Source organism: Danio aesculapii, chromosome 20, assembly GCF_903798145.1.
Source record: "Danio aesculapii chromosome 20, fDanAes4.1, whole genome shotgun sequence".
Lineage (NCBI taxonomy): Eukaryota > Metazoa > Chordata > Actinopteri > Cypriniformes > Danionidae > Danio > Danio aesculapii.
In genome coordinates this window covers 610759-636921 of record NC_079454.1, presented here as the reverse complement: position 1 = coordinate 636921, position 26163 = coordinate 610759, and the positions used below count along the sequence as shown (strand labels likewise).

The 26163-nt window shown below is 39.5% G+C and overlaps 1 protein-coding gene across 1 annotated transcript in view; it reads right to left on the bottom strand.

Annotated features, from left to right (window-relative positions):
* nt5dc1 (5'-nucleotidase domain containing 1) overlaps window positions 1-26163 on the bottom strand; it is a 63432-nt gene that overhangs the window by 8371 nt on the left and 28898 nt on the right. Inside the window, exons 7-10 of the mRNA XM_056445566.1 lie at window positions 8204-8378; window positions 5973-6070; window positions 5425-5546; window positions 3270-3455 (exon numbers count right to left, since the gene is read on the bottom strand). Of these exons, the coding sequence (XP_056301541.1) occupies window positions 3270-3455; window positions 5425-5546; window positions 5973-6070; window positions 8204-8378 (581 nt within the window). The remainder of the gene's footprint in view (window positions 1-3269; window positions 3456-5424; window positions 5547-5972; window positions 6071-8203; window positions 8379-26163) is intronic.

Genomic DNA, 26163 nt, shown 5'->3' with positions numbered 1-26163 from the left:
TCTCTCCTCCTCAATCCCAGTCTGAGTGGATAGCAGTGCAGCAGGTCTCTTTCCCTGTCTATTTCAACCATAGCCCTGTCAGTAATCTGGAGGATTTTAAACATAGGGGAATACGGCAGCATGGATATAGGCGATGTGTCTGAATGGGAATGAACTCAATTGATAAAAGACAAAGTCTGCCACTCTCCAACTCTCGTACAGCTCTCCTCACAAAAATGCTTGCTGCACACAAACAGCTTTGCTGTATCGGCCCTGACAGCATTGCAGGGAAAGCCATGCAACAAACCCCATGGATCATGGAAACAAACATATACGACTCTTCATGAACAGGAAAATCCTAAAAAACTTCCCCACAATTAAAGCTGCCTGGTGCTAATGTTGTCTATAGTGATGCTCAACACACACAAATCTGTTCAAATCTCCAAAATAAAAGTACTCGAGGGTTCCTTAAACCTTTAATAAAGACTAATGCATGAAACATGAGGTTTTAAGCACAAGCTTCTGTATTTATAGACTTTGCTTTAAGATCTGAAAGGAAGTGCATCAATAGAACAAAACTCTCTGATCTGGGAAAAGAGGAAGCGTTTGATTATAAATTCATAAGAAAAACACTACCAACAAAAGAAAAGCAGAAAGGAGAGAAGAAGCAGTAAGACGAATGTCGAATCGCTCATTCTAGCTCAGAACTAAAGAGTTCACTCTGCAGATTTCTGCACTTGAAAAATATCTTTTGCAACCTTAAAATAAAATAAACATGCCCAAAGCCTTTACTAATTTAAGACATATAATATGATAAGCCATACCATATCACTCCTGTACTTCAGCAACTTTACTGGCTTCCTGTTAAGTCACGTATTGATTTTAAGACTCTGATTTTAAAATACAAAGCAGTGCATGGGCTAGCACCTGACTACATCTGTGACCTGGTAACTCTGGCTTTATCGTACAGTGCCCCTAAGTTATGGAATGGCCCTGATACCCATCAGTATCAAGAATGCAAAAATAAGGAAAGCGCAATAGTGGCGTGTAAATGATGTAAGTGCTGACGTTACAGTGCTCCAAGAATCTGCGCTTCCCCAGAAAAGACATTTCTGCTGTATAAGCACATTTGCAGAAGAACACTGACTACATTTCCTGTCATTCTCTACTTCCTCTTTCCCGCTTACTGCTCTTCCTCCCAGCGGTGCGTCTGTGCAGCTGTCAGACTTCTGATGAAATACATACGGTATACAGCTGAGGGCTGAATTATTAGGCCTCCTCTGAAAATGTAATCATTTTCAGATCCAAATTCAAGTGTTTAACAGAGCAAGGACATTTTCACAGTATTTCCTGTATTATTGTTTTCTTTTAGACTACAAAATCACTAATACGTTGCCTAATTTACCTAATCTGCCTGATTAACCTAATTAAAGACTAAGCTAATGAACAAAATAACTAGTCAAATATTATGTAAATTATGGCAAAGACAAAAGTAATTCATTATTAACTAAACAGGGTTCATACACATGTTTACTACTAAAATTCCATGACTTTTCCTGAACTTTCATGACGTAATGTCTACATACACTACAAATGACTTTCTTACTTGGATGTTTTGTCATGTTTCTAGTCCAAATATCTACAAATTCTTAAATCAAGAAGCATTTACTAGACAAGAAAAACATATAGTGTTGTTTTCAGAAATAATGAGTCAAAATGAAGCGACTTTTTCCTTAAAACAAGCAAAACAATCAGCCAATAGGGTAAGCTCAATAATCTTATGTCAAAAGCAAAAACAACATTATTTTGCGTACCTCATTGGCTGATTATTTTGCTTGTTTTAAGGAAAAATTAACTTAATTTTGGCATATTATTTCTTAAAACAAGACTATATGTTTCGCTTGTCTAGAAAAGAATTTAAAAATTTCATTTATGGGTGTTTCCCAGAGATGGGTTGCGGCTGGAAGGACATCCGCTGCATAAAACATGCTGGATAAGTTGGTGGTTCATTCCGCTGTGGTGACCCCTGATTATAAAGGGACTAAGCCGAAAAGAAAATGAATGAATGATTTAAGAATTTGTAGATATTTGGTCTAAAAACAAGACAAAAAAATCTAAGTAGGAAAAGCATTTTCTGCAGGGTATACATGGTAAATAATAGGAAAAACAGTGACGTTCATATTTATTACAGCATATCACAGAACACACAACAATCTACTGTGTTTAAATTAGTTTTTATATTGATTTTGATCATGTTTACGCAACACTTACAATGTGAGAGCAAGCTTTTGGCCAAGGACAGAAAAGAACTAACCTATATTCAAGTTAGGGCTGCACAATATATGGTTTCAGCATCAATATCACAATGTGTGCATCCGCAATAGTCACATCGCAGGATATGCAATGCTGGGATTATAGTTTAATAAAGAGGCTCATCATAATGGAGTAAACGTTTGTCATCTGCATGTATTTTTAAAGAGATAGCTCACCCAAACATTACTCACCATTTTCACTACACCCTTCACTTGTTTCAAACATTTATGAGTTGTTTTTTTTTCAGGATTGGCCAGCCCAGTCACCAGACATGAACATTATTGAGCACGTCTGGGGTAAGATGGAGGAAGCGTTGAAGATGAACACACAGACTCTTGATGAACTCTGGGAGTCCTGCAAGAAGGCTTTCTTCACCATTCCAGATGACTTTATTAATCAGTGATTTGAGTCATGTCAGAGATGTATGGATGCAGTCCTCCAAGCTCATGATGGAGTCAGACACAATATTCATTCTGTTTCCACTGCAGCATGAGCACATATTCTATACTGGACATTATTGAAGGTTCAGTGAGCAGACTTTAGTCTAAGCAGAGTCAGAGCTTACTGTCCTAATCAAATCATTAATAATCAAGACATGATCAGATTATATTGTGCTCAAATAAGCCTCATCTAGAGGACTTTACCTTTCATATAAGACACTTCTGACACCAGATCATCAACTAGAAGTCAAGTTATCTGCTGTTCCTAAACCATGGATAGGCCACAAGACTTCTGTCAAATTTGATTCTCAGTTTCTGAATGAGCCTGCTTTATTTAGCGGTTGTTAACTGGGAATAACATGCCTAGGAATGTCGTGAGTGACAAATCAGAATTGAGCCACGTAATAAATCAGTTCAACATGTTTTGATGACGCTTTAAAGCAACACAGAGGTGTATTTGTGCCACATATAGACATGCACACAGTGTGGAAAAAGATCCTAAACTTGACTAAACACAAAGAGCTTTTTCAGTCTCACCTCAAACTTGGCCTTTTTCTCCGCAGGGCCTTCGCTCGGGCCGCCGCTGCTGCTGTTACTGGGACAGGCGTTCGCTCGTGGGACGCCCTCTCCCTCCATCTCCTCCACAATCATCACCGTCTCCCACTTCCCAAAGCTGCAGGCCGGGAACATGTCCGAGCGCATGCTGTCTCCGAAATACACCACCTGCATCAGATAACACACACACACACACGCAGACGCTGCTCAGAGCACACACGTTTACTGAAATATTTCATACACATTACTACATTTAATTGTGCAGCAATGCTTAAAGCATGAAGGAATGTGCTGTTAAACAGTTACGATCATTTTAAATACTGGTTAATGTATGGAGTATATTCTATTTGCACATACACTCACTGGCCACTTTATTAGGTACACCTGTCCAACGGCTCGTTAGCGCACATTTCTAATCAGCCAATCACATTACACTTACATTTCAATGGCCATTAAAGGGTCAGTTCACACAAAAATGAAAACCCTGCTATTAATTGCTCCCCCTCATGTTGCTCGCAATCATCTCAAACCTTCGTTCATCTTCAGAAAACAAATGAATATACTTTGAATGAATTCCAGGAGCTCTCCGAGTAGATGTAGATGTTTTTGTTCTTGTACAGTTGAACCACTGAATTCACATTGACAATGTTTTTGCTCCCTATCCTAGACTGTGATCGTCTCTGGACTGTTGCTGTCTATGGAGGAGGATGAGGGAGCTCTACAACTTCATCTAAAACCTATTTGAGCTTAAGTTAGACTAATCCTTTAAGAGGTTGTTAGTCAGTAATTGAACAGCTTTCCTGACATTAAATTAGCTCACTATCATTTAAAGAGACGTGCATTGAAAGGAGTCGCTGTAAACAGAGCCGTTTTCGACTTGACGATGAGATACGTGCTCAGGGCTGCGATTTTGGGAACTGAGAAATACGTGGCTTGCAGTTTTTTACAAATCCACTGGAGGCCGCTGTGTACATTTCTGCCAATCTCAGATATGCTACTGGGCCACGTTTGCTTATCATATGTGCCTGTTCATAGAACAAATATGCATCAAACTTAAACATTATCCATATACTTAATAAAAAGGCTAATCCGCTCTCTCTTCCAGTAGATGATGCCAGTAGAACAACAGGAATAACAGTGTTTACTTGATTACTGCAGTAAGCACAAGAGTGCAATGTTAAATCTGTCATTAAACCATACAGCACTCATATATTCACAGATCAAATCACCCAAACCTTTCAATACATAACATAATCAAGAAACACACAACATTGTATAGCTTGTCAAATATAATTAAAGGATTTAAACAATTTTGTAATGCCATAAAATCAACATGAACCATGCAAATGTGTTCAGTTCGCCCCCCAGTGGTGAGTCACTGAACAGGTGGCATTGTTTTTACCTGATCTCAGATCAGTTAGATGAGTTTGTAGATCTTTTAATAAGACATTAAATAAAATGAAGTCTGGTGTTGGCCTGAAAGTTTTGAAAACCTACACAAGCTCAAAACCTGTAAGCACTGACTTCCATAGTAGGAAAAACAAATGCTATTAAAGCAGGGGTGTTGAAGTACCGGCCCGCGGGCCATTTGCAGCCTTTCCTCCTCCTCCCTCCGGCCACAACTGACGTCAAAAATAAAATGAGATTCAGCACAACATAACAAATATATCTGAATCACTATCAATGTTGTACAGTCGCCACCTACTGGACATTTACAGTACTGTACTATATATCCAGGTTACTTTCGGTTTCTCTTAGCATGCGGTCGAGAGTAACACACATGCAGATTATTTTTACTAAGCTCTATTTATGTAAATATTCAAGGGTCATTTGATTATTATCAGTTTTATACCGCCTGTATTTTATTGTTCAAACACTTCTTCACGTTAAGCTTCACATTATTTGATCAGTTTGCTAATATTCTATTCAAATGGTCTCATCTAATAAATTTCCCTGACAGTTTAAATCCAATTGAGCATGAGCAAATGATGACAGAATTATTCCAGTTTTGGTGAATTATCCCTTAAAGATAGTTCTCTTTCTCTACAACAGCACTGACCCCATTTACTCTCATTCCTCTGAAAGTCTCCACACAAAACATGTATTTTCAATAGTCTCTAAAGCAGTCCTATCAGACCTTGGGCTCTGCTTTGTTGGTCATGGTCTTCAGCAGTTCGTGTAGGTGAGGCCAGTTGCCCTGTGAATACCATCCAGGCTTTTCCAGAGACGGCAGTCCTTCGCTATCTTCAACATCGTCCACTATTGAGACAGAGATCAGGATGTGCTGTATTAAAGTAGCAGCTTTTATTTTTAATCTCTCTTTTTTCTACATCATGAAGGTAAATTGTGCTTTAAGCTGAAAAATCCACTGCATTACTTCATGCTCCCCCAACACAAATCAATTAAGTTAACTTAATCATTCTTACAAATTTAAGTGGACTGAATATAACATGATTAAGCTGTCCAAAAAATGTATCTTAGTATCTTGCAAAACGGCTAGTAAAATATCAGTCAAAGTAAGACATCCGTATATAGATGATGTCGATCAGGTTTGTTTATATTTGTGGTTGTGAAAATACTAAACGCCCTGCGCGATGAGTACATTACGCTTTTACTGAAGTGTAACTTTCCCGTCTAAATAGACAAAACAAAGAGAGAAAGAGGAATTGAATCTCTGCTACTCACCCAGTGTTCTGAAAGGCCTTTGCTGTGGAACCAGAGAGAAAAATCCAGGCTTCAGAGCGTTAGTAATAATGATGTCAAACAGCTCCTCAAAGTCCGATCTGCAGAAACCAGACGATATTCACAGGGCTTTATTTTTGGAGAGTGGATGCACAGTAGAAATAATACAAACTAAATCCAACTAAATAAGACTAAATAATCCCGTATTGTAGAACTTTATGGTATAAACCCAGATCAGCTTTGTGTTCATTCAGCTGAATAAGGACTGGTCTTTATTACATTATCACATTAACAGTTTAGTATTTTGAATCTGTCATCTTGTCGTGCATGTTGTTCAATGTCTGTCTTTCATTCATTCACTCATTCATTTTCCTTTGGCTTAATACCTTATTATTAGGGGTCACCACAGCGAAATGAACCATCAACTATTCCAGCATATGTTTTACACAGCGGATGCCCTTCCAGCTGCAACCCAGTGGGAGACATCACTACACACTCATTCACCTATAGCACATGTGTTTGGACTGTGGGGGAAACCGGAGCACCCGGAGGAAACCCATGCCAACACGGGAGAGAACATGCAAACTCCACACAGAAACGCCAACTGACCTAGCCGGGACTCGAAACAGTGACCTTCTTGCTGTGAGGCCACAGTGCTACCTGAGGCCACTGAGCCACCAAAGAGGGTTGTGGCCGGAAGGGCATCCGCTGTGTAAAACATATGCTGGAATAGTTGGCGGTTCATTACACTGTGGCGACCCCTGATTAATAAGAAACTAAGCTGAAGGAAAATGAATGAATGAATTAATGCGTTCCTAGAGATCAAAAGTTTTACCATTTTTTGTCTGTTCAGCCAATCTCAGGGTCTAGAGGAAGATTTCTAGCTTAGCTTAGCATAAATCATTGAATTGGATTGGACCATTAGCGTCTCACTTATATAATTTCAAAAAAAGAGGTTCGATAATTTCCCTATTTAAAGCTGGAGTCTGGTGTAATAAGGCCAAGGGGAAATGAATTGTTGTATTTTCTAGGTTGATCTGTCTAGGAACTATACTCTCTTTCTGGAGTAATAATCAAGGAACTTTGCTGCCGCACCACACCTAGCCTAGCTAGCCTAGCTATAGCTGGAGACTAATTTCAAAATGAAAACTGTTTTAATTTAATAAAGTCTGGTTGTTTACAACAGCCACATTCTATTGTGTACTTTTTGGGATTTGTTTATCTAAAGAACACCATATAACATTTAGCAATAAAAATATAGACGTGTGTGTGTGGGGGGGGTACAAATATACAAATATACCAAATGTCGTCATTAAGTAAACACATTATGAAGTTCACCAATTATTAAACTGCTTATCGCTGTTCAGAGAGTGTCATACACTGTCAAAAAAGACTATTTTTATGTTGCTTTAATTTATTTGATGAAGTTATTCAGGTTTCAACAGTTTTTTTAAGTTAAACTAAATTTTACCTAATATTATTAGTTTAATGAAGGCAAATGGAAATGACTAGAAAAATTCAACTGAAAATGCAAGGCAGCAAGAGTTTCACAGTGTACTGCTGATATATAAGCATATTTCAGTCAACAAAACCTAAATGAGGTTTCTTATTATAGTAAATTTACATTTATAAATGCAAATATTAATTAAATAATATATACAGTGGGTACGTAAAATATTCAGACCCTCTTATTTTTCACTCTTTGTTATATTGCAGCCATTTACTAAAATCATTTAAGTTCATTTTTTCCCTCAAAATGAACTGTTCTTGAATGGCCCAGCCAGAGCCCTGACTTAAACCCAATTGAGCATCTCTGGGGAGATCTAAAAATGGCTGCCCACCAATGTTTACCATCCAACCTGACAGAACTGGAGATAATCTGCAAGGAGAGGATCCCCTAATCCAGCTGTGAGAAACTTGTTGCATCTTTCCCAGAAGGACTCACGGCTGTATTAGATCAAGAGGGGGCTTCTGCTGAACACTGAGCGAAGGGTCTAAATGCCTATGACCATGTGATATTTCAGTTTGTTTTAATAAAACAACAATCTGTGTTTTCCTGTCACTATGAGGTGCTGTGTGTACATTAATAAGGAAAACTTTAATGATTTTAGCAAATGGCTGCTATATAACAAAGAGTGAAACATGTAAGGGGGTCTGAACACTCTCCGTACCCACTGTAAATATGTTGTATCTATTAAATGTCTGGTGGTATTTTGAGTGTGTGTTAAACTGACCCGAGTATGTGCTCACACACCAGCCTGCAGTAGTCGGAGTGTGAGCTGGTGATGAGCAGCAGGATTTTGCCGCTGTTTTTGATGCTCCTTAACCATCTCTTGACCGTGTCAGAACAGGGCTGCAGGTACCGGCCGGGACAGCGCTTCACACTGGGGAAATACGTCCCTGTGTCCTCTAAACATGACAAAAAACAACGCATCGATCAATGACTTTCCATAATAAAACAAAACATTCAGTGTGGAAACTTTCACAGTTGAGGCGGCACGGTGGCTCAGTGGTTAGCACTGGGACCTCACAGCAGGAAGGTCGCTGGTTTGAGGCCCAGTAGGCATTTCTGTGTGGAGTTTGCATGTTCTCCCCGTGTTGGTGTGGGTTTACTCCGGGTGCTTCGGTTTCCCCCACAGTCCAAACACATGCGCTATTGGGGAAATGATGAGCTAAATTATCTGTAGTGTATGAGTATGTGTGTGTGTGTGTGTGTAAATGAGCATGTCTGGGTGTTTTCCAGTACTGGGTTGCGGCTGGAAGGGCATCTGCTGTGTAAAACATATGCTGAAATAGTTGGCGATTCATTCCGCTGTGTTGACCCCCTGATGAATAAGGAATAAGCTGAAGAAAAATGAATAAATGAATATATATATATATATATATATATAGGTTATTGTGACTTTTTATCTCATACAAGCTCGCAACTTACTTTATAACTCGTAATTTCCACATTTATCCTAGAATTCGGACTTTTTCTCCGAATTTTGAGTTTGTATCAAGCAATTATGAGATCAAAAGTCGCAATAACGCTTTTTTTTACATTATATATATACAAGACGTGTCTGATTTTCTGACGCAGAGTGACTGGGTATAAACTCTGTATAGAGCTGCACAATGTTTCGCAAAGCTATTGATATTGAGATGATAGTACGCAGACATGTGATAAATGACATTTATTTTAGCATTGGTTTATCTAAATTTGACCAATCAGATGGGGCCCTATCTTTATCCCGCCTCCTCAGCAGTTGCTCTTTAGTTGTTGGCTGAAGCGACTCAAAGGTAAATCCAGAGCTGAAAATAAACACTTATGGGTGGAGTCGAGACGAGCCAATCAGAGTCAGAATATCTGCTTTCAGATTTTCAGTGTTTTAAAGACTAAATGTTCAGTGTTTTAGTCTGAATGAGACTTAATTAGATCTGAAAATCGCATTTTTCTGGAGAAATGTTATATCGTGAGTAATGTCGTTCCTGCAATGCTCAATAATATATATATATTTCCAGTCTCATTTTTAATTGTGTGCTCATTATCTTTTATTTCAGTTAGTTTTCTGTGACTGTCGTCAGTTTTTTATTGTGATTTGCTTTTGCCGCTGATGTTTTTGTGAACGAGTTTTAGTCTTCGTTTCCTAAAATAACCTTGGCACGATCTCATTTTTGATTTCTTATCCTCGCTCTTTATCTGACTGACCCAGGCCATATGGTTTACATCAATCAGACACACAAACCACATGATTTCAAAACCTTCTCCAAAGCCCGCATCTCTCAAACCCATGCCCACACAGTTTGCCTGATGGAGATCGGCCACAGTCGGCCCTTCACATTCAGCCATAATAAACACTCAGATCTAAACAAACCAACACAAGAACTGAAGAACCTGCAAACGGCTTTACTTCAGCATTTAAAGAGACAGTCCACACTAAATATCAAAACTGTCATCATTTATTCTCACTTCACTTGTTTAAAACCTTTCTTCTGTTCAACACAAATGAAGATGATTTGAAGAATGTTGAAAACTGGTAACCACTGACTTCCATAGGATTTGTTTTTCCTATTATACGTCAATGGTTACAGGTTTTCTCCTGAGTATTTCCTCAAAAGCATCTTCTTTTGTGCTCAATAAAAAAGAGAAAAACTCATAAAGGTTCACGAACACATAAGAGAGAGTAAATATTGAGTACTTTATTTATTTTTTGGTGAACTATCCCTTTAAAACGCTGCATGAGGAAATCAGATACTTTCAGATGTTACCCATACAGATTTCTTAAAGGGACAGTTCACCCAAATATATAAATGAACTCACTATTTCGTCATCCTAGAGTGGTTTCAAACCTTTATGAGTCTGAACATTTTTTATTTTTAAGTAAAACTGTAACCAAATACCTCTATAGTAGGAAAAATACTATTGAAGTCAATGGTTACAGACCTCCAACATTTTTTCAACTATCTTCTTACATGTTCAACAGAAGAATGAAAGTCTTAAAGTTTCTCAACCACTTGAGAGAGTAAATGGGTTTTTTTTTTTTTTTTTTGGTTAACTATCCCTTTAAGAACGCTGCACGACGAAATTATCAGCTGCATGGACACTATCAGAATTTACGCATGCAGATTTCTTAAAGGGACAGTTCACCCAAAAATGTAAAACTAACTCATCATGAGTTTCTATCTTCAGTTGAACACAAAAGAAGATATTCTGAAGAAAGCTGGAAACCTGTAACCATTGACTTCCATAGGATTTGTTTTTCCTACTAGGGAAGTCAATGGAGACAGGGCTCCAACATTTTTCCAAATATCTTCTTTTGTGTTTAACAGAAGAAAGAAAGTCCTAAAGGTTTGTAACCTTCTTGAAAGAGAGAGTAAATAAATAGTGAGCCGTTTTTTTGTGGACTGTCCCTTTAAGAACACTGCAAAAGGAAATCAGACACTATAAGAAGTTACCCATGCAGATTTCTTAAAGGGACAGTTCACCCAAAAAATTAGCTGAAAATTAGCTCACTGTTTAGACACCCTCGACTGGTTCTAAACCTTTATTGTTTGAACATCATTTTTTATTTTGAAGAAAGCTGTAACCATTGACTTCCATTCATTTATTCATTTCCCTTCGTCTTAGTCCCTTTATTCATCAGGGGTCGCCACAGTGGAATGAACCACCAACTACTCCATTATATGTTTTACACAGCGGATGCCCTTCCAGCAACACCCCAGCTCTAAAATTATTGACTTCCATAGTAGGAAAAATAACTACTATGGAAGTCAATAGTTACAGGGCTCCAACATTTTTCCAAATATCTCCTTTTGTGTTCAACAGAAGAAAGAAAGTCCTAAAGCTCTGAAACAAGTGAGTAAATGATGACAGAGTTTTCATTATTGGGTGAGCTGTACCTTTAAAAAATAAAAAGGACTTTAGGACAGTGTGTAGTTCAGTCGCAGAGAAAGAGTAAAAGTGTATCAGTGTTACGCTGGGTGGCCGGCTTACTAAAACAGGAAGTGGACTGTGTTTGCCTGGAGTGAAGGAATGCGGTCCATATGTGAGCAGCAGCGGGTCTTCATTTCACCAACAGCAGAAATGGAGACTTTAGGAAAACAGGCATATTCACTTAGTCTCAGGTTTATATTGGCCACGTACACACAGCCACGTCTCAGAGCCCTCCACTCATACGCTGAGACAGTGTGTGCGTGTGTGTGTGTGTGTGTGTGTGCGTGTGTGTGTGTGTGTGTGTAATAAGCAGAATTTGTACTTAAAAGTTAAATTAATAAGCAAAATGGAGCCATTATATCTAGTTGTCTCTTTCCGAAATGTTTTTGTAGATGCATCAATGTTTGTTTGCTTGTTAGTGCAGGTCTGAAGAGCACACAGCAGTCTCTTATTGCATTTGAGGGTGTTGAGTGCTGCTATAATCCTGTTCTTGTCATTCCTGTCTCAATACTGAAGTCTGTCAGACTGAAAAGATCCACAAAATATGAGTTTGGATCTTCAAACCCAAACAAACAGCAGATGCACGTGATGAAGAAAGCGTCTGATTGAAATACTAGTGCTCTGCTGCCCTCGTGTGGTAAACATTTGTAATGGTCCCACAATGCTTTCCAAGTTTACCCTGAAAACTAAAGTTCTGTTCTTGTTTGCTCACGCTTTACTTGCTTCAACCCTTTATCAGTTCATTTATTCTGTTGAACACAAAAGATGTTTTGAAGAACGCTGAAAACCTGTAACCATTGACTTCCATTGTACAACCCCAAATCAGAAAAGGTTGGGCCAGCACAGAAAACACAAATAAAATAAGAAAGAAGTGATTTCTAAATCTACTTTGACTTGTATTTCATTGCAGACAAAACAACAAACATCATTTCATGTGCTCCTTGTGATTATTATTGTTTGTTTTTAAATAAACACTTATTCCAATTTGCCAACACATTTCAAAAGCAGTTGATAGTGAAGCATTTCCCACTCTGTAATGTCGCCATTTATTTTCACAACACTTAAAAAATACGTTTAGGGACTGAAGACACCAAGTGAGGAAGTGTTTCAGGTGTAATTATGTCCCATTCTTCCTGCAAACAAGTCTTAAGGTGAGCAACACTATGGGGGTCTTCACTGTCGCATTTTGCACATTCTGTATTGGAGACAGGTCAGGGCTGCGGGCAGGTCAGTCCAGTACCTGTATCCTCTTCCTCTGCAGCAGGACTCTGTAATGTGTGCTGAATGTGGTTCTGCATTGTCTTGTTGAACTCTGCATGAGCGTCCCTGGAGAAGAAGGAAGCATGATGTGCTCCAGAATCTTGGTACTGTTCAGCATTAATGGAGCATCACAGAAGTGCAGGTTACCTTTGCCAAGAGCACTGACACAACCCCATACCATGACAAACTCTGGCTTTTGGTCTTGTTGTTGGTAACAGTCTGGATGATCTCTTTCTTCTTCTGTCCGGAGCACACAGTGTCCATTACTCCCAAAAAATACCTGAAATGCAGATTCATCTGAGCACAGTATATGTTTCCACTGTGTGATGGTCCATCCTAGATGCCTCCAAGCCCAGAGAAGTTGACTGTGCTTCTGGACACTGTTAACATAGGGCTTCCTTTAGGCACAGTACAGTTTTAACTGTCATTTGTGGATGTAACTCTGTATTGTGGTACTTGACAAAGGTTTGCCGCAGTAGTCCTGAGCCCATGTGGTGATCTGGCTCATAAATGAATGAGGATTCTTGATGCAGCGCCCCCTGAGGGATCAGAGATCACGGTAGTTCAGCTTAGGCTTGCGCTCTTGTCCTTTATGCACCTAAAGCTTCCTCCAGATTCCTTTTTAATGATGTTCTGCACTGTGGAAGGTGAAATATCCACATGTCTTCCTCTCTTTCTCTGAGGAACATCGGTTTTTAACATTTCAATCATTTTCTCATGTGTTTGTGGTCAAACTGGTGATCCTCGGCCCATCTCTGCTCCTAAAGGACTAGACCTTTCTTGGATGCTGATTTTGTAGCAAATCATAATTACAATCACCTGTCGACATCACCTGTTTCACATCACATCATTATTTCACCAGTTTACCTGATCACCAGCCCTAAACTGCTCCTGTCATGACTGTTTCTGTAATGTGTTGCAGGTCTGAATGACAGGAGAGGATGGAGATTTACAGATGAGAAGCTGACCAGACAAAACATGAAATAATTTGTGTTCATATTGTCTGCAATGAAATACATGTAAATTAGAAAGTACATATAGAAATCACTACTCTCTTTTCTTCTTTGTGTTTTTCATACTGTCTCAACCTTTTTCTGATGTGGGTTGTAAAATAAACAAACACTATGGACGTCAACGATTACAGGCTTTCTCCAAAATATTTCAATTCGTGTTTGACAGAATAAAAGAACTTACATAGGGTTAAATCACTGGAGGGTGAGTGAATAGCGAGTACATTTTAATTTTAGGCTGAATCATTTAAGTATTTAATGACACTTACTGCAAGCATGTGAAAAAATAGTTGATGTACCAGGAGTTTTCTGGTAGAGTTTAAAGATATTTATTGTTTTTAAATAGTAATAAACTACTTTATTACCTACTAAGTAACTAATTAGCTCAAACACAATTACATTTTCAGAAATGTCAACCTATGAAAAGACTAGATTACAAAGCATTTTCAAGCATTTCCAGCAAAGAACTCTGTAAACTTCTCATTTAAAATCGGCATATTTTGTCATTCACCTTTAGCAAGTGTGATTTTCAAGTAAAAGAGTCGCTGTTTTAAGCAATGACCAGCAGATAGCGCTATTGCTCGATTAGAGGCGCTGTATTCCCCTAAACAGACATGCGCACTGCTGCACAACACCTGCATTTCTACAGACAGAGCAGAAATAACCACTGAGAAAATTACAGGGGGGTTGGGGGAGATTAACGCCCTTAAAGTACTTCAAAACAAGATAAATGGGGGGTTAGTGCATTAATAATAAGAAATGGATCTACTGATCTGTATCTTAAATAATAATATTAGTAATGAAAATAATAGATAATATTAATATACATTTGACCACCCCTACAACGGCTCATACCATTGAGAATGCATAATCGCGCCAATCAGTCTATGCGGGAAATTCAGCATTCAGCAGAAACCGGCAGATCTAGAGCACCGATAGACATCGAAAGCTGGTTTTAGCTGGTCATTTTCCAGCCTGACCAGCTAAGACCAGGCTGGAAAAGGCTGAAAACCAGCCTGGAAATGGCCAAAACCCCATCTAAAACCAGGCTGGTCAACCAGCTAAAACCAGCCAACCAGCCTAGGCTGGTTTAAGCTGGATTTTTCAGCAGGGAAGTGTGTATAATTTGACCTCCAGTAACCTTTAAAAGAGCCTATCGGAGGTTGTTAGGTCGAAATACACTTTATATACCTCAAGACACTGAAAAATGTAAGATGTTTCTCTATTAAATTAGATGTAGTTTAAATAAATACAACATTTGATTCACCGAAGCATGCATTACACAAACGTTAGCCTACCAAAAAAGACATTAACATCACCAAAAACAATAACAGATGTTTACTTCAGTGTTTATGACTGTATTTCCTCTATACACACTGACTAACGCAAACGTCCAGTGTGACAGCAGTAGCGGGACATCAGCGATCTTATCCAGCGCACTTATGGAAGCAGAAAAACACTCCTTTAAACTTGGAACGACTAACAAACAAAAACAACAGTGCTCTGTATATTATAGTGCTGAGCACAGGCAGCGACCAACCACATGCACCATGATAAGGATCACAGCTCACAGTCAGTGCTTAGAACTGCCTTGAAGAAACCAAACTACATTTCAGGAGTTTGAATGGATGCTAGATGCTTTAATTCTCAGCTTTTCCTTGCCATTTTCATGTTTTTTATTGATTATTGTGTCAGTGTCACAGGAAGTGAGGTTTTCTCACACCTGTAGTGCATGAATGACTGCACAAATCATACGGGAAGATTCAGGACAGCACAATTACTATGACAGAAACTTTAGAGGTGCCATGTTATTGATGCAACATATTAAACTGATATCAATATAGAAGGTACGTAGCTTAGATAAAGGAAATGTAAAATCCTCCAGAAACAGTTTTACTAGTCCATTTCCAACCCTAGGAATTTGCCCTAATATGATTTGATGGGTTTTGACCATATTTGGAAGGGTCATGAATATTAATAAGCTCTGCTCTGATGCTCCAGCAGCTTGGGTGGTAAAGGACCGGTGGGGTTACATTGGTGCCGTGACCCAGATGGGAGTGAGGTTTAGGGGGGTGAGTGTAGTAACAGAGGCCAGTTAGTGAAGTGATATTATGATATTATGAATAATAATATTAACTCCGACCAGAATATGTGCAGCATTTGCTGATTTGTTTGTTTTGATGTGTGCAGTGTTGAACTGTACATAGTATGCATCATAAACCTAAAAGCAACCAAAACAGAGTCATTGTTGTGCCTTTATCCCCCTCTACCCCATTCATTTAAAACATTTCCATGCTGACTAGACTTTTTAAATGAACTGATGCTGAAATAAGGGTTTTCATGGCTCTTTAAATGTACTTCATTGTGCAATACAGGTATGTGCTTAAAAGGAAACACTTCGCATTTGAGCATTTTTCCTGCCAATACACCATTTAAGAACACTTAAAGGTGCTATAAATAAAATCAGAGCAAACTCTCTCAAAAACACACCACATCCAGTTTACAGAATCCTGAAAACTGTGCCTCTGCTACTGCAGCATACATTCATTTTCCTACAGCTTAGTCCCTTTATTTATCAAATATAAATTATTTTAAATACACTCTCTGTTCTCCACAACATGCAACATTTAGTTAGTGACGCCAGTAGTTCATTACTTCTTTTGTCTGCTACAACAAATGACTGAACTGATAATTAAATGCAAATATAATCAGTGTTCTATTAGCATAAAACACAAAAATGTGTAGGCTGAAAGCAAAGATGAATAATAAATTCAAATATAAAATGGAAAAACTCATTATTCTGCGCTTTATTATGTGTTAACTTACTTTACTATGTGTTAGTGCTGCGCAGGCTTGGCAGTGGAAGTGCCGGGCATCTGTCTCAAACTTGAATTAGATCCTCAAATACTTCAAAGGCTAAATGCAAGATGATGAAATAAGCGGTGCCGCTGCATTTAACCGCGCTCACACCACACTTTATGGGAGGAGAGAGCTCAGCTACCTCCTCATAAAGAACTGAATCAAAGAGATACTGACCATGTCGACCCGAAGAGTACACACGCCCAGGGAGCCACGCTATTCATCCTCTAACAAAATAAAAGCTATTTGTATTTTTACAGCAGCCGGCCACTATTTATGAGGACTGGAAGGCCGTAGGTTTTGTTTTCGCACAGACGGTGTTATCTGAATGGTGCATGGAGGTTTCTGCCTGAGGATGCAGTGACCCTATTTGACTTGGGATTTCTCTTGGCTGTAAGCTTGAAAGTGTTATGTGACCCCTCCTGTTTCAGCAGGACTTTTTCACACTTCCATTTTGAAAAAGGGCAAGGGAAAGAGCTGCTTCCAGCTGTGCTGTGGTGAGAGAGTCAAGTGTGGAAAGAGATTCAAGATTTAAAGTCCTCTGGGCAAATCATTTCAATTGCTTGCGAAGCTTAAGATTAAATTTCTTATTAGGAATCACCAATACAAGTAATCAACATGTGTCTCTTTGATTTCATTTCTAAATGATCGAATCACACAAAATCTGCAGAAACTCCTGGTCTGAGCTCCTCCCCCGGAGAATCGTTAGCTTATCGCTGATTGGGTGCTGTACCAGAAGGCGTGGCTTCATTAACCATATTGATAGTTACACTTTTCCCCATTTAAAACTATAAGAGTGACGCGTCTTGTGTATTCTAGAGTCTTTGCATATGCACAGTAACGAAACAGGTTTCCTGTACAATGCAATTCTTACCTTGCTGTCCACAATAAATGCAGAGTGAGGTTTACAGTATATTAAAGGAACAGGCATAGTACAGCAGCAGCGTTTCTTAACTATTATGCCAGGATGAGAGAATAGGTCTTAGCAAGATTGGCCTATAAAATAGTCGTTTTTCATTTTCTGTCTGTGATTTTCTGTCAGAAGAAGAACATTTTGACCAAAATGCTAATGGTCTAATCCAAATCAATTCATTATGCTAAGCTAAGCCCAACACCAACAACCCGAATAATGGTTGTTGTGATCAGATATTTCCGGTGATGAAGTTCTGGCAGATTCATAAGATTTCAGACACTTTCCTGCTGTGTAATTCAACTGAGACGAGCGTCAAACCAACAGGAGCGCTGAAACTGATGATGTAATCAGCACGATAACTTCAGGCCAGCGAAGGGAAATGTCAAAACGTTTCGCATTTATGTTTACCATGAGGAACGCAGAATGCAGGTTACTGAATGTGTCATGAAGGGATTAAATAAATGAAAGTAAATGTTTGTACAACCTAATTTAATCATTTTTCTTCAGCTTAGTCCCTTATTTATCAGGGGTTGCCACAGCAGAATGAACCACCGAGTATTCCAGCATATGTTTTACACAGTATAGATGCCCTTCCGGTTGCAACCTAGTACTGGGAATGTACAACCTTAATTACAAAAATTATATTATTTTGAGTTGTTGGGGCTTCACACGTTATAACTTGAAATCACAGCCTGTTCATCAAACTTGATGCTAATTACTTTAGCTAGGTGTTTGTCTGAGATAGATTGGGTGTGAATCAATCTGATTCTCTTTGATACTGCACTTTTTGTTGGATCGGGTGTCAGACAGATGGGTCAATCCAGATTTCATGTTGCACATGTGCACTACTTGACAAAAGTCTTGTGGCAGATCTCAGTTGTAAGAGCACCAGATACTAACTTGACGTCTAGTTGATCATGTGTAAAAGTGTCAGAAGGTGGATTTCTCTGCTGAATCATCTGTTGATCTGCATCCCAATCATCACCAATACTGCAGAAGACCTACTGGAACCAGCATGGACCAAGATTCTCATAGAAATCAGTCAAGTTTGGTTAAGGAGAAATCATGGTTTGGGGTTCCATTCAGTATGGAGAGATCTGCAGAGTGGATGATCAACATCAACAGCCTGAGGTATCAAGACATTTGTGCTGCCCATTACATTACAAACCACAGGAGAGGGACAATTCTCCAGCAGGATAGCGCTCCTTCTCATACTTCAGCCTCCACATCAAAGCTCCTGAAAGCAAAGAAGGTCAAGCTGCTCCAGGATTGGCCAGCCCAGTCACCAGACATGAACATTATTGAGCACATCTGGGGTAAGATGGAGGAGGCGTTGAAGATGAATCTTGATGAACTCTGGGAGTCCTGCAAGAAGGCTTTCTTTGCCATTCCAGATGAGTTTATTAATCAGTGATTTGAGTCATCAAGGCATGATCATATTTTATTGTGCTCACATAAGCGTCATCTAGAGGCCTTTACCTTTCATTTAAGACACTTCTGACACCAAATCATCAACTAGAAGTCAAGTTATCTGTGGTTCTTAAAACTTGGATAGGCGACAAGATTTTGTCAGGTAGTGTAAGTACATTATTACCACTGACTGAATGTCTGCACCTGCTGTTGTTTTCATTTCTGGATCAATTATCCACTGTATTAAACAAAGAATGTCTATGTAAGATATGTGTGCTTAAATACTCAGATTGTTGACACATGTAGAAAATGGTTTTGAAATCTGTGCGAAGCTCAGAGACTTTTGGGTATAATCCTCAGCTGATACTAGCCATTAACATCTCTTGAGTTAGTGATGACCGAATATTCATTTTTGGGTGAAGTATTCCTTTATTTATTCAGTGCTAGTTTTCTAACTAGCATGTAGGGCATGTGTTTATTTGTGTACAGTACTATTTCACAGTGTCTCTGCACTAGGCACAGACGTCCTTTTCCTTCACTGTCAGAGATCTGCAAGCTTGGTTGGGGTTTCTGTAATGACAGATCTGGAATGTCCACAGTTTTCCGCAGCCTCAGGGGACGAGTTAAGGGAAGACTTACTTTGGATCTGGCGTCTGAGGCTCTTAAATCTTAACCAAAACCTACCCTTAAACCCAACGCCCTATTTTGGCCATTCATTCTTCTCTTACTGTTTCCCATCCATTGAGTTTTTAATTGTACTGCCCATACAATGAATAGTTCTTCTTGGCATAAGATCTTTATGTGGGGAAGAATAGCTTATGCACACGCAAGAAACCAAAGACAACGAAGAGCTTTCCAGAGGACATGTGGTTATAAAGCATGACCTCGGTTTTACCCCTTTCTACTCATTTACATTCACTATAGGTATATATACAGGTCAAGTTGGTTTGTTAAAGTTTTTTTAATATTTGTTAATTGCCATTAAAACTACACTCACCGGCCACTTTATTAGGTACACCTGTCCAACTACTAATTAGCGCAAATTTCGAATCAGCCAATCATACGGCAACTCAATGCATTTAGGCATGTAGCCATGGTCAAGACGATCTGCTGCAGGTCAAAGCGAGCATCAGAATGGGGAAGAAAGGGGATTTAAGAGACTTTAAACGTGGCATGGTTGTTGCAGTCAGACGGGCTGCTCTGAGTATTTCAGAAACTGCTGATCTACTGGGATTTTCACGCACAACCATCTCTAGGGTTTACAGAGAATGGTCCGACAAAGAGGAAATATCCAGTGAGCGGCAGTTCTGTGGGCGCAAATGCCTTGTTGATGGTAAGAGGAGAATGGCCAGACTGGTTTAGGGAAAATATCTTGTGTATTATTAGATAGAGCCTTTGGACTGAGTTGGCAGAAGCTCTGATGAATGTCTCTAATTAATACACACATTCATCCATCAAATCTTCCAGAGACTGAAGTGGGCAATGCTCCATTAAAGCCTGTCAGTGATGACTAACTGCTGTATGAGATGGTGAAATTCAGCAGTCAGTAATTCCTCCTTGAATTAAACACTTTCAATCTCTCACTGTCATTAAAACATCGATGGGAAAGGAAAGTGCTGCAGTTAATGACAGGCAAAGCTAAATCCATCCAGAAACACAACCAGAAAGGTCCAGGGTTTTAGACAGCATTTAGAATAAAGCATTTAGAGTAATCTCAGTTAGGCTTCCCTTTCCACATTTTGTTAACAGTAACTGTTGAATGAGAAATGTGAGCAAGAGAATATCTTCACTAAATCATTCGGCTTACATTATAAGCTAGACATCACTCTGCCATCAACACTAGACATTGATTTCTTTCTAAGTCCCATGCAATTGGTGCAAAGTGTTATTAAGGCTGATTTATACCTCTGCATCAAGCGCACGTGTATGTTCGGCGCAGCCTTCGCATGGTCGCATAGCCCTCACCGTGGCCGATGCTGACACGCTCCTTTCAAAAATGTTACTACATGTCGCAACGACGTGTAGCGCAAGCTCTGTGATTGGTTGGCTTGGTAGTGTTGGTTCCAGCTGATAGAAAGGCAACAGTAACTCAAATAAGCACTCGTTACAACCGAGGTCTGCAGAAGAGCATCTCTGAACACACAACACGTCCAACCTTGAGGCGGATGGGCTACAGCAGCAGAAGACCACACCGGGTGCCGCTCCTGTCAGCTAAGAACAGGAAACTGAGGCTACAATTCACACAGGCTCACCAAAACTGGACAATAGAAGATTGGAGAAACGTTGCCTGGTCTGATGAGTCTCCATTTCTGCTGACACATTCAGATGCTCGGCTCACAATTTGGCCTCAACAACATGAAAGCATGGATCCATCCTGCCTTGTATCAGCGGTTCAGGCTGGTGGTGGTGTAATGGTGTGGGGGAGATTTTCTTGGCGTTGAGCATGCGGACATGATGGCCAGTAAGCAGTGTTTAAGAACATGCTCAAATATATTAGGGAAATGGACGGTATTAAAATCACAGTAACGATGAAAGTTGATATATTCGATATATAAGCCTAGTCTACACGTGTTGCACTGTGAATCCATTTCTTCTTCATGTCAAAGGTAGCAAGAGCCCTTTAAATATGTCAGACTTGTAATCAGTGCAGAACGAATTACTGGCTAGAACGGCTTGTATCATTTCGAGTTGCATTTGTTGACACAGCGTCGGAGAGAGTGGACGAGCAAATCTCCAGACACTGTTCCTTTGTTTGTTTCCCTTCACTCCAGGTTTGATGTCAAACAGGACAGTGTGACGCAGGCTTTTCCGACAGACTAGAAAATGAAGGTGCTGCGGTGTCAGCTACATTCGACACAAGAGCTCAAAAAGGCTGAGATTAATTGTGCGTGCCATTTAAAACACGCATTTGTTTTGATGGAGGAATGCAAGTCCTTTGTATACAGGAAGACAACCATTACTCCTGAGGTGCCAACAGAGCACCTGGCTCTAGTTTGTGTTGAGGAACAGAGAACAAGAGTCTTAAATAGCGAATACCAGACATATTGAAATCAAAACCCTTGCATTACAGAGCTACCTGCAAATTAGCATCACAGAAGGCTAGGTTCAAGCTCACTTGAGTGTGGTTAATTATGAATGTGCAAGTGCCTAACACACAGATTAAAAGAGTACAGGTAGACAAATCATTCATTCTCTTTTCGGCTTAGTCCCTTTATTAATCAGGTGTCACCACAGTGGAATGAACCGCCAACTTATCCAGCACATGTTTTACACAGCGGATGCCCTTCCAGCTGCAACCCATCACTGGGAAACATCCATACGCATATTCACACTCATACACTATGGACAATTTAGCTTACCCAATTCACCTGTACCACATGTCTTTGGACTGTGGGGGAAAACGGAGCACCCGGAGGAAACCCACGCCAACACGGGGAGAACATGCAAACTCCACAAAGAAACGCCAACTGACCCAACCGAGGCTCAAACCAGTGACCTTCTTGCTGTGAGGCGAACATGCACTGCGCAGCCTAGTAAACAAATCATTCATTTTCTTTTCGGCTTAGTTCCTTTATTAATCTGGGGTCGCCACAGTGGAATGAACCGCCAACTTATCCAACACGTTTTACACAGCTGATGCCCTTCCAGCCGCAACCTTTCCCCCTCTGATGACACGTACAAAGGGAGAATGTCAATCAAAGTGTTTCTGCAGACTGATTTCATCAAGTCTGATTATAAACAATACTATTAATTAATGTTTACCATTAGAGGCTGGATATATTCACACACTGCTGACAAACAAATGTGCTTACACCCCTTATAAAAGTGATTTTTGCATAATAACTCCCCTTTAAAGCATTAAATGGATTGTTCAGACTGATGCCTGTGTGTCAGCATAGTGGCGGATTCAAAAACAAGACTAACGTCCTATGCTAATGAGGGAGAGATGGTCACAAGTGGGCGGGGCTTTCCCCCTCTGATGACACGTAGGGAGTATGTCAGTCAGCAGAATTTATATAGAATTAATACATTTTTACTATTAGTAGGTGGTTATATTCACAGACCGTTGTCACACAACTGTGTTTAAACCCCTTATAAGAGTGATTTTTGCATAACCTAAACCCACTGATAAAAACAACAACCTGCAGACACAGGTCAAAAGTAGCCCAATTTCGCTGGAGAACCGCAGACTTGGCAACTCAGTCCTGCGTCCACTTTTCAAACAATAGATCCGTCTATGCTGTTCCTAATAGCAGATTTCCACCCTACCTTGGGCACTTATTCTTGGGACTGCCAAGACCTGCACGACCCATTTTTAATCATGAAAGTTACAAGGTGTTCCTAAAACACTTCATTTGAGTCAATTTATCTGTGTTATTTGTTAAGGGATTAGATCAGGACTGCTTTGATATCTGCGCCCAGTGTCAAGGCCCAGTTATTGCATGAGACAGGAATATTGAGCTTCTACCAATATATAAACACACTTAAACAGGGTTTAATTAGATCGAATCGCCTCACCCTCCCACAAACAAATATTGCCAAACATGACTTTGTTCCTGCTTTACGCTGACTTTAAACACTGGGTGCCCAGACTTTGTTTAATGGAAGAATAACAAAGCTGGCATACTTATCTCAAAGCCAGTGCTAAAGAGAAAAACAACATCAACCAGTATTTACATTAACTGTAATGCTGTGTACGTTCCCACCCAAAGCCAATTACCATTATGATGAACTCCAGGACCCTGACGTTTCCCTTCTGACATGAAGACGCAAGATGATTGCATTCACAACCCTTTGGATTTGTAGTTTGTATTTAGACAGGGTCGTGTAAGGTTGTAAACGTCTAATACTCTTGAGTAAAACAAAAGAAAAGGTGAGGTTTCACATTTCTCCATGCCAAAGCAAAATCTACTAGCCTAAATAAAACCAAGGGCAAACATCAGCAAAGAGAACACGCAGTAATAACCTAAACCCAGAAAAACACTGCAACAAGTCACGATGAGATAAACGGTACTGTGCGGGTAGTTTTTCAGGTAGGACTAACATTAGTATTCAAGTTTAGAAATTAAATAATAATCTGCAGTCAGTGTAAATTAGACTGCTTTCCAAATCATATAGCAGATTGGAGGGTCAGAAACATTCAATGTTTTGCTTTTCGATGAAAGTATTGGATGGTGTTGTGTCCTGGTGCTCTGGGATCATTTGTTTGCCAGGTGAGCTCAAAAGGAAAACTTCTTTAGAAGGACATTCTTAAGACGTTATTAAGCAGGCAACAAGTTTCAAGCAATATGGAAATGAAAAATAGGATCTCTCTGCTGCTGAACAGAGTCAAATAGTCCATGCACACGTTATGAATGGCCTCCACAGTCACCAGATCTAGATCTAATAGAGCACCTTTGAAACGGGATGTGGTGCAACGGGAGATTGGCATATCATGTCAATATGGAGCTAAATCTCTGAGGAATATCTCCAGTACCTTGTTGAATCTCTGACACCAAGGATTAAGACAAATCTGAAAGCAAAAGGGGTTCCAACCTGGTACTAATAAGGTGTACCTAATAAAGTGGCCGGTGAGTGTAGATATCATGATAAAAATTTGAAAAAAAAAAACTGATACCAGCAGAAGCCTACATATAAGTAGTGTCAAATAAACCAGTGTATCTTTACTTTTAAAGAGACAATCTGTGTTGTACCACATCAGTATTGATTTTATTATGGTGGCTTGAAAAAGCAGACATACTGTAATGCTACATACTTCTCCTTCTGAGACTAATTTCTATATGCATCTCCTCTTAGACCATTCATACTATAACCACGAAACTAACTCCAAACCTCCAAACTAGTCTGACTCGGGTTGCCATATCTTTTCCAACTGATCTGACTTATGGAAAATTCGGAAAAGTTGACTTAACATTGGACCAAACTTTGTGCGCTCATAACTTTGCACCAGACTGTCATACAGACTTAAGTTTGGGCTCATTTAACTTAGACCACCAATTTGCCGATCACTGATGACCTTTCAACTTATTAGTCACGCCCTAGCAACCACTTATGACACCCTCGCAACTGTCCCATAGACTAAAGACATAACAATTTATGCTAACAATATACTAATCCATACTCGAAACATGCTAATTCATAATCAATTCATGCTAACATGCTAATCCATACTGGAAACTTGCTAGCAAACATGCTAATTCATATTAAATTCATGCTAACATGCTAATCCATACTGGAAACATGCTAGCAAACATGCTAACTCATATTAAATTCATGCTTACATGTTAATTCATACTGGAAACATGCTAGTCTATACTAGAAACACGCAGACATATATGTATCATTTATTCTATATCAGCTCTAATTTCGATAAAAGGACTTCTAATACAAAATTGAGCCAATCTTTCCATCTCAAACTGTTTTCAGACTTGAAGGTCAATGAAACATGCATCTGAATTTGAGCTCATTTAAACACCTTTAAAAGTGCTCTACCAGCATATTCAATAGGTTTATACATCCCTCGTGCGTATACATTTAACAGTCGTATGAAAACGTACATTACAGTGGTTTTCAGGGGCTGATTCAATAAGGGCAGGGCATTTACTTTTCCGGTTTGTTTCGTTTTGTTATGTTACAGAAGGCAATCATGGCTAGTACAGTTTATTTAACAGCCCTATAGCCAAGCTGTATTTACGTCTGACTTCCCAAGTCTCTTTCTTTCTCTAATGAAGCCAGACCAAGCGGAGACTCACATCTTTCCACTGTAAATGACTTGAGCCATAAAAAGGATTTCATCATGGCTTCATCGCGGTTTTACAACATGCCAAAATACAAACAGTGGGAAAGTTGCCATGTCAACAAGAGTTACGTGCACATCATTTCTTTAACAATGCAAAAGCTCAAGAAGGGTTTTAATGTGCAGCAAATTGACCGAAAGTCAGAGTAAAGACCTGTCCATGGCTCATTTCAATGACTTGACGTCCTTCCATCAATTCATTGCTGAATACCCAATTTCTTACTTATTTTGTCTTGTTTCTTGTCCAAATGTCAACAAAAATCTTGTGAAATAATGAAGTAATAATAACTTAAAAGTCAAAGGATCTGCCAGTTTTTGCTCTGATATAAGATTGTTTTGCTTGTCCCGTTGGCAGATTATTTAGCTTGTTTGAATGAACTCCTCCATGGACTGCCACCTTATCATGGTGGAGTGGTTTGAGTGCCTAGGAGATCCTAAGAGCTATGTGTTCGGGGACCACAGGACTTCATTCGTTTTCTTTTGGCTTAGTACCTTTATTAATCAGGGGTCACCACAGCGGAATGAACCGC